The 7,313-nt window shown below is 38.1% G+C and overlaps 1 protein-coding gene and 1 pseudogene across 2 annotated transcripts; both read right to left on the bottom strand.

Moving 5' to 3' along the window:
* Nucleotides 1-615: 615 nt before the first annotated feature.
* On the bottom strand, nucleotides 616-2,152 carry LOC149388660 (cyclin-P3-1-like). Of its 2 annotated transcripts, XM_089624002.1 has the most exons (3): nucleotides 2,106-2,152; nucleotides 1,202-1,615; nucleotides 616-1,000 (listed from the first exon to the last, which is right to left on the bottom strand). In XM_089624002.1, the coding sequence occupies exons 2-3, from the start codon at nucleotides 1,606-1,608 to the stop codon at nucleotides 742-744; spliced, it is 666 nt and encodes a 221-aa protein (XP_089480128.1). In that variant the 5' UTR covers nucleotides 1,609-1,615; nucleotides 2,106-2,152; the 3' UTR covers nucleotides 616-741. The 2 variants fall into 2 exon arrangements, with proteins under 2 accessions (XP_089480128.1, XP_089480129.1); XM_089624003.1 differs by lacking the exon at nucleotides 2,106-2,152 and having other exon boundaries at nucleotides 1,202-1,722.
* A 981-nt stretch (nucleotides 2,153-3,133) lies between these two features.
* Nucleotides 3,134-6,783, bottom strand: LOC149388659 (uncharacterized; annotated as a pseudogene).
* Between the last annotated feature and the right edge of the window lie 530 nt (nucleotides 6,784-7,313).

Genomic DNA, 7,313 nt, shown 5'->3' with positions numbered 1-7,313 from the left:
TGGACAAAAAAACATCAACTAAACCGTTATGGGTAGGTTTAATGATCACTTTGTTGAAACCAAACAACTTTGTTTTTTATGACTTGCCCTATAATGAACTCTTTTGATTATAGATATATAATGTGGGCTACTTTTGAAGTTTTTGAATGTTGTATAAATGATCTAGATTTCTGGACGTAGAAAATGAAACGGTCGGTTGTATTTTGAAGTACATTTTTATCATAAAAATGGCATGTATATATTTATCTTATCTTAATAATATTTTAATTCTCCATGTTAATTTACTTTGTACCTCGTCAATTGTACATAGCTACAAACTTTTTTCAATAATTGGTACTATCTTTACCGTATTATAATTCATACGCGCGTAGCGTGTTCCCGATACTAGTAAATATTAGAAGAGACATAAAGACAACCTGCTAACAATCTTATTATATTGTATGGAAGCTTAAAAGCAGCACTGCTGACAGGTCATTTACCATTTATTTTCCATTTTCATGGACTATTAGTATATAGTATTAGTTGCATACTCAAACTTCCCATGCACCTTATATAAGAAATAATAACAATCAAGAACATAAAAAAAGAAGAAAAAAAGAATGAATGAATGGCTGGTTGGCACACAGAAAAACACTAAGAACAAGAACACAAAACAATTCTACTTGTACAACAGATTTCCGTAGAGGAAAAAAAATGACCAAATGGCAATAAAAATGAAACAAATCCAATATGATCTCTATACTAAAATCGCATAATCGCCGGAGCACAAGCTGAGTCGTCTTTGTTTGACCAACCCTCTTTGATCCCACAGGCTCTCATCGGTCTCTCGATCTGCTCGACCCCTTTGCCCGATTCGCTCTCTAATCTCATACAGTACTTCCCAAACGTCTCTACACTCACCTGCCTGAAATCGATACCGAACAGAAACCTCATCTCTAATCTGTTCAGTTCTCCGGTGCTCACTCCCCCGACTTTGGCATAATAAGCGTTGTTAAAGAACCTGCGAAAAAACAGTGGAAATCGTGTATGATAATACATTTTTTAAAGCAATCTCGCGTAGTGTGTCCAAAACTTTGACCGCAAAAATAGTGATTTTCAAGTTCTAATAATCTCAAATAACTTTTACCACTATTTTAAATATGTTGTGCTTAGAAAACAAAACATTAGTACTCCTGTAAATCGGGTTCAGAGCTCTACTCACGCATCATCCATGAACTTTGCCGCGAGCATTACACTTGTGATGACGAGGCGATGGACAGTCAGAGAGGTCAAACGGGTCTCGGTGCCATGAAGAAACCGATCAACATAAATGTTTGCAACGACGAAGCAAGACGGGCTACAGCCCGAGTACTTGAATATGCGATCGATGTATTGATGAACGCTCAAACCCGGAGCCCTTATTCCGTGAAATATCGTGTGCACGTTATTCCGAGCGTCCGATTCTTCGGCCTCGTTTCTCCGCACGGATCTCTCGAGGAGCGACGAGAGGAGCGAGAGAACCCTGGGAACTTTCAGGACTCCTTTGCCTAGTTGTTTGATCCCCAGTGAGAAGTACAAATCATCGGACCGTTCTTCTTTGTTATCGGTCTCACTTGCCAAACTTCCCATATCAAATCTGCAAAGTCGTCATTAAAAGACTGCATTTTTTTAGGCTCTCAGCTAACCCAGAAAGCTGAAATTAAACTACATCCAAAGTCCAGGCATTTCAAAGTTCAACATTACAATGAAGCAAATTGTCCAATGTACAGACATCAAATATTTATTAAAAAAAAAAAAGAGACAAGATATCCTGAGATGTAGGAGCATAATTAATCCGATATTGTGAAATTATTGACAGCGATGATTATAAAACTATGCCAAATAAGCAGAGCAGCTCATATAATTATTTCCACAAAGCGCGTTCGCATTAAATCCCTGCCAACAATTCGCATCCAAATTCGGTACTAATTTACAGCAACAAATTCCGACAATTCAAGAAAAGGAAAACCCAAAACCTATCCAAAACAAACACACCCATATATTATCTAATTTTTCACACACACAATGGGGAAATAAAAAAACGCGCGAGATCTACTTCAACTCCTGATTAAAACAAAACAACTTACAGATAGATATGTTCTAGTCAGTCTTTGTCTTCTCTAATTCCCTCAGCGAAGCTTTTTCTTCAGCTATATATATATATATATATATATATATATATATATATAGGGACGAAGCCAGGATTTTCATTTCGGAGGGGCTAATTTGTAAAAAAAAATTCAGGGGGTTAATTTGTAAATTTTAAGGGTAAAAAATTATAAAAAAGAAAAAAAAAATAGGTAAAAAATGCAAAAAAAAAAAAAAAATTGAGGGGGGCTAAAGCCCTCTCAATTAGAGCTGGCTTCGTGCCTGTATATATATATATATATTAAAAGACAACTGCAATGCGATACACATACACTGAACCGAGAGACACTACTACCGTCTAATCGCCGGTTAAATCGCATTTGTTTTTCTTCAATGCACGCTTTTGGCAGAGAAACAAAGTTTAATATTTCTTTTTCCGTATCTGGAAATTCTCCGGCACGGGACACCTATTTTCCCTGCCAGTGGAGAATGATCCAAAGGTTGAAAACTAACATACACTTGAGATTGTGGACCCGTTTTGACACTAGTCCTCTGAATTTCTCGTGTAATACTACCTACACCCTTAAATTTTGTTTTTTTTTTTTTGGCATACAACCCCCTTAGTTTTTGGTTTATGGCATTTTTAGAAAATGGATAAATTACAAACATTCTCCCTCAACTATCCACATGTAAAAAAAAGTGTGAAATTTTTTTCGGGTAAATTCGATTTTCTTACTTTTTAAAATTGTATTGAATACACCCCGTTTATTAAAATTACATGCATCGCATTTGGTAGGATCAAAATTTAAAAAATTCTAATTCACTCTTTCTTAATTTAAAAAACATCAAATAATTTTAAAAAATATTACCAAAAATATTTTAAATAACATGAATTCATTTCACGACAGGGCACTTTTTATGTACCATCAATTCATCTAGCGTCAAAACTCCTTAGAAAATCGAAGAAATTAGAGTTATTCCATAAACTAATAAAATTTGCTACATAAGTGGATTCAAAGCTAAACCACTAGCAATTATAGTATATTGGGGAGATGAAGCAAGTCTCCGATGAAGGCTTATAAAAGCAAGATAATTGCCGTGTGAACTCATCGTCCAATTTCAAATCGATGACACTTACCCTAATCAATGTGTAGATATTGATTCTTAATTTAAGGACAAACTTAAAAGAGAGCTTATCAATTCCTCTAAACAAGTTTGAAGCATATCCGTCGGGGAACTTGACAGACTTAATGAAACTTGTAAAATGTTTTCTCTCGTCTTCCGTTAGCGTGAATGATGCCGGTGGCTTGACCCAACGATCACCTACTTTCTTCAAGTGCAAATCACTCTTTATCTTCAAGTCCTTCAAATCCATTCTCGATTTAACAGTATCTTTATTTTTCCCATCTATACTGAGCAGAGTTCCCAAAAGATTCTCACAAACGTTCTTCTCGATGTGCATCACGTCTAGGTTGTGCTTCAATTGCAATTCGGACCAATATGGCAACTCGTAGAAAATAATTTTTTACTCTAATTCAACTGGTTCGGCGAGCGTTTGCGCTTCTTTCCTCCAAAATCAGGGTGCTTGCCCGGTATTGTCCGAGGAACGTATAACAACTGCTCGAGTATGTTACTTGCACTTAACTTCTTCGGCGGCTTCTCTTTCTCGTTGCGGATTTGGTAGTGTTCGCTCTTTCTCATCGAGTGATTCGATGGCAGGTATCGACGATGGTCATAATAGACAATCTTGCTTCTAACACGGAGTGCTGGCGTGTCTTTATTGCACGTGGGGCAAGCTAAATACCCTTGTCCACTCCATCCCGATAAACTACTTCGTGCTGGGAAATCGTTAATTGTCCAAAGCACTGCGGCGCGCATTGTGAATACCATACTGGTAGCCCAATCTCGTAATCTGACACCTTGCCACAAGTCGTTTAGCTCTTCAACAAGCGCTTGAAGGAAAACGTCCATGTCTTTTCCCGGTGACTTGCGACCTGGAATGAGCATCGTCAACATCATGTACTCCGATTTCATACACAACCAAGGTGGCAAGTTGTATGCAGTCTAGACCACAGGCCACATACTGTATGATAAGCTCTTTTCCCCAAACGGATTGAACCCATCAGCAGCAAGCCCAAGACGAACGTTTCTCGGCTCCGCTGCAAAATCAGGATACTTGTTATCAAACTCTTTCCACGCCAAACCATCAGCAGGATGCCTAAGTACACCTGGCTCCTCGATACGTTCTTTTTCATGCCAAATCATTTCTTCGGCTGTATGTCGACATGCGTACAATCGTTTCAGTCGATCCTTTAAAGGAAAATACCGTAATATCTTATGCGGAATCTTCTTTCCTGCCCCTTTGACCTTCCACCTACTTTCTTTGCAAACGGGACAATAGTCGGCATTTTCCTCCCCTTTCCAAAATAAGGCACAATCATTGACGCAAACGTCGATCATCTCGTACCCCATGCCAAAACGTTTCAACTTCTCCTTCGCCTCGTAGTGCTTTTCTGGAATTCGATTTCCGGTCGGATGAGACTTCCGCAATAACTGAAGAAGCTGAGTGAACGACTTGTTTGTCCACTGGTTCGTGACTTTGATGTGCATCAACGACACCAAAAATGAAAGAGACAAAAATTCTTTGCACCCAGGGTACAACTCTGCTTCAAGCTCGGCAAACAGGTCCTCCAATTGCTCTTGTTCTCGTTCTTCTCTCGGGGTCGGATCATACTCTGGGTCGTATTCATCATGATCCAGGATGTCATGCAAAGCATCATTCAACCCTCCATCTTCACTTACATCAATGCTCTCGTCGTCTTCTATGACCTCTGGAATTATTGGTTCCCCGTGATGAAACCACCGTTTGTAGTTCGGTGAAAACCCTCGAATGTACAAGTCGGTTTCAACATCATCGATGGTCTGATACTTCACGTTGTTGCAAGTTTTGCATGGACACTTGACTTTTCCATTTACCACTTGCTGGCGTGCAAGTCGAATAAACTCTGCTACACCATTTCGAAACTCCAAACTCACACGATTATTCTCAGAAATCCATTCACGATTTGGATTCGACATTTCACTGATTCAAAATTCAGAGATAAACCTCATGTCTAAATAAGCATATATATCAAATCCTTGCTTAAAAAAAACAGATAAGAAAATAAAAATAAATGGAGATGAATGAATCAATTAAATGAGTGGTTCTTATAAATGAAATCATATGTTTTTTTTCTCATTACCGGCTGTTTTAGTCTTCATTAATAGTCATTTGTTGAAAATTTGAGTTATTTGTTAGCTAGTTGATGTTATTTTTATGTCAAATACTTATAAAAAGACGATCAAAGTTGATAGGAATGGAGCGTTAACAACGTTGATAGGAATACTTCATAACTCGCACATATTCTTATAAAATTGCAATAATGTTTCAAATAAGCACGGCAACAGAAATATGTTTGTATCCTAACCTGGCGGATTTTTGGGCGAGTTCTGAGAAATTAAGGATCGATTGGCAGATTTCTCGAGCGGTGGAACGGACGCGGTGGACTTCTACGAACCAGGCCTTTGACTTCGGTTTCTCGGTTCTTCGCAAACACGCCACTGAATGTCGGCCTGCACTGGTAATCAAATCAAACTCCATTTATAAAATAACTTCGTATTCTTCAAATTGTCATATACAATTACAAGTGCTCGGTAGAAGGTTATTAAGACATGAAATAAATCAAATATTGAAAATTTTAATTTCTATGTTGAAGCAAAGTAAAGCTTATCTCCTAAGCAACTGCCACATTTTTATATGCTGTATACTGTGAAACAGATCACACGCATGAGTGGATTTTATTGACTTGTGAAATGAAAGCACAGTTGAAATTTGGTCATCGGGGAGAGGGGCAATATAAATATCTTGTTAAAAGAAAGAGAGAGAGATATTGGAATGGAGAATTCCTTTGTAGGACTTAAGAAGTAGTAAGATATATAAAATATATACAAGTTAAAAATGAAGAATTCTTTTCTATATATCTCTATAAGGTAAAACCATGATTTCGCTTATATTATATACCTTCTCCGGCTGCTATAAGTGAGAGTGCATGAGCTGGGGACAAAACAACTTCCTCCTTTATCCCCTCAACAAAAGTTCCCTACAACAACCAATGATTTAATGTTATCGTTATTTAATGTTTCACGGAACTCGTGCAACGACTTGTATTTCGGCAAGCTGCCAGGATTTTTTTTTTTTTTTTACGGCTTTAGTATGTGTACCTCTTGGGGTCACAAGGTAGTGTGTCAGCCCAGAAATACTCGGCCTCCAGTGCGTCCTTGGCAGATATTCTCTACGTCAAGTTTTAAGAAAACCAAGTCAGAAACCAAATAGAGAGTAAAGTTCGTTTGAAATCATTATTGCCAACAAACCAAAATATTGAAACAAATGAGTTCTTGGTCATAGAGTAACCTATACACAACTACAAAAGCTAAATCCTCAAAAAGAACCAAAGGCACGCATGAGCCTTAATATGGTCGAAACAGGTCTAAGAATAAGCAACGTAGTTTCTTCTGATAAACCCCAAAACTCAACAACATTGTAGTTCTTGAAATACAAACAAATACGTGTAAATCCAACAGCAAAAGATCTAGAGACTCGAAAGCGAGGAAGAACTGCTTAAAAAAAATTACACTCATTGTCACGGGAGATATCAACACAGAACTAGTTATAAAAAAAAGCAAGTAAACTCAAGACCCAGAATGCTAGCTAGTCAAACTGTCACCACCACAACTGAAGGATAGTCTGAAAATGGTTTTGCATTTGCGAATTATGTAAAGGAAATTCAACAAATTATGTAAACGAAATTCCCAATTCAACACAGATAGAAGGAGAGATCACCTCGAGGAGCGGCGGAGCGGCAGCCGAAATTGCGCGGGGGGGAGATAATTTGGATTTTTGGGAATCGCTGGACCCGAGAGAGTGACAGTGAAGGAATCCAGAGTCTCAATCCAAAACTCACAGTAAAACAAAGATTTCAGCAACAAAAATTCATCAAGAAATGAGTTTCAAACCCTAGAAAACCTTGAAGGAATTTCAGTGACAAATTGAGGAAATTGAACGCAATTCTTACCTCCTAAAGCTTCACCGATGTCCGCTCTTTCTTCTCCGGTGACTTTCCTCGGTCCGCCGTCCTCGTCTAGCTCGCAGCGATTTTCTTGTTCTCAGC

This window comes from Urtica dioica, chromosome 8, assembly GCF_054948205.1.
Source record: "Urtica dioica subsp. dioica isolate 48M chromosome 8, U.dioica_male_clone48M_v1_H2, whole genome shotgun sequence".
Lineage (NCBI taxonomy): Eukaryota > Viridiplantae > Streptophyta > Magnoliopsida > Rosales > Urticaceae > Urtica > Urtica dioica.
Note: the sequence above shows the minus strand (reverse complement) of the source record. Positions and strands in the feature narration are given on the sequence as shown.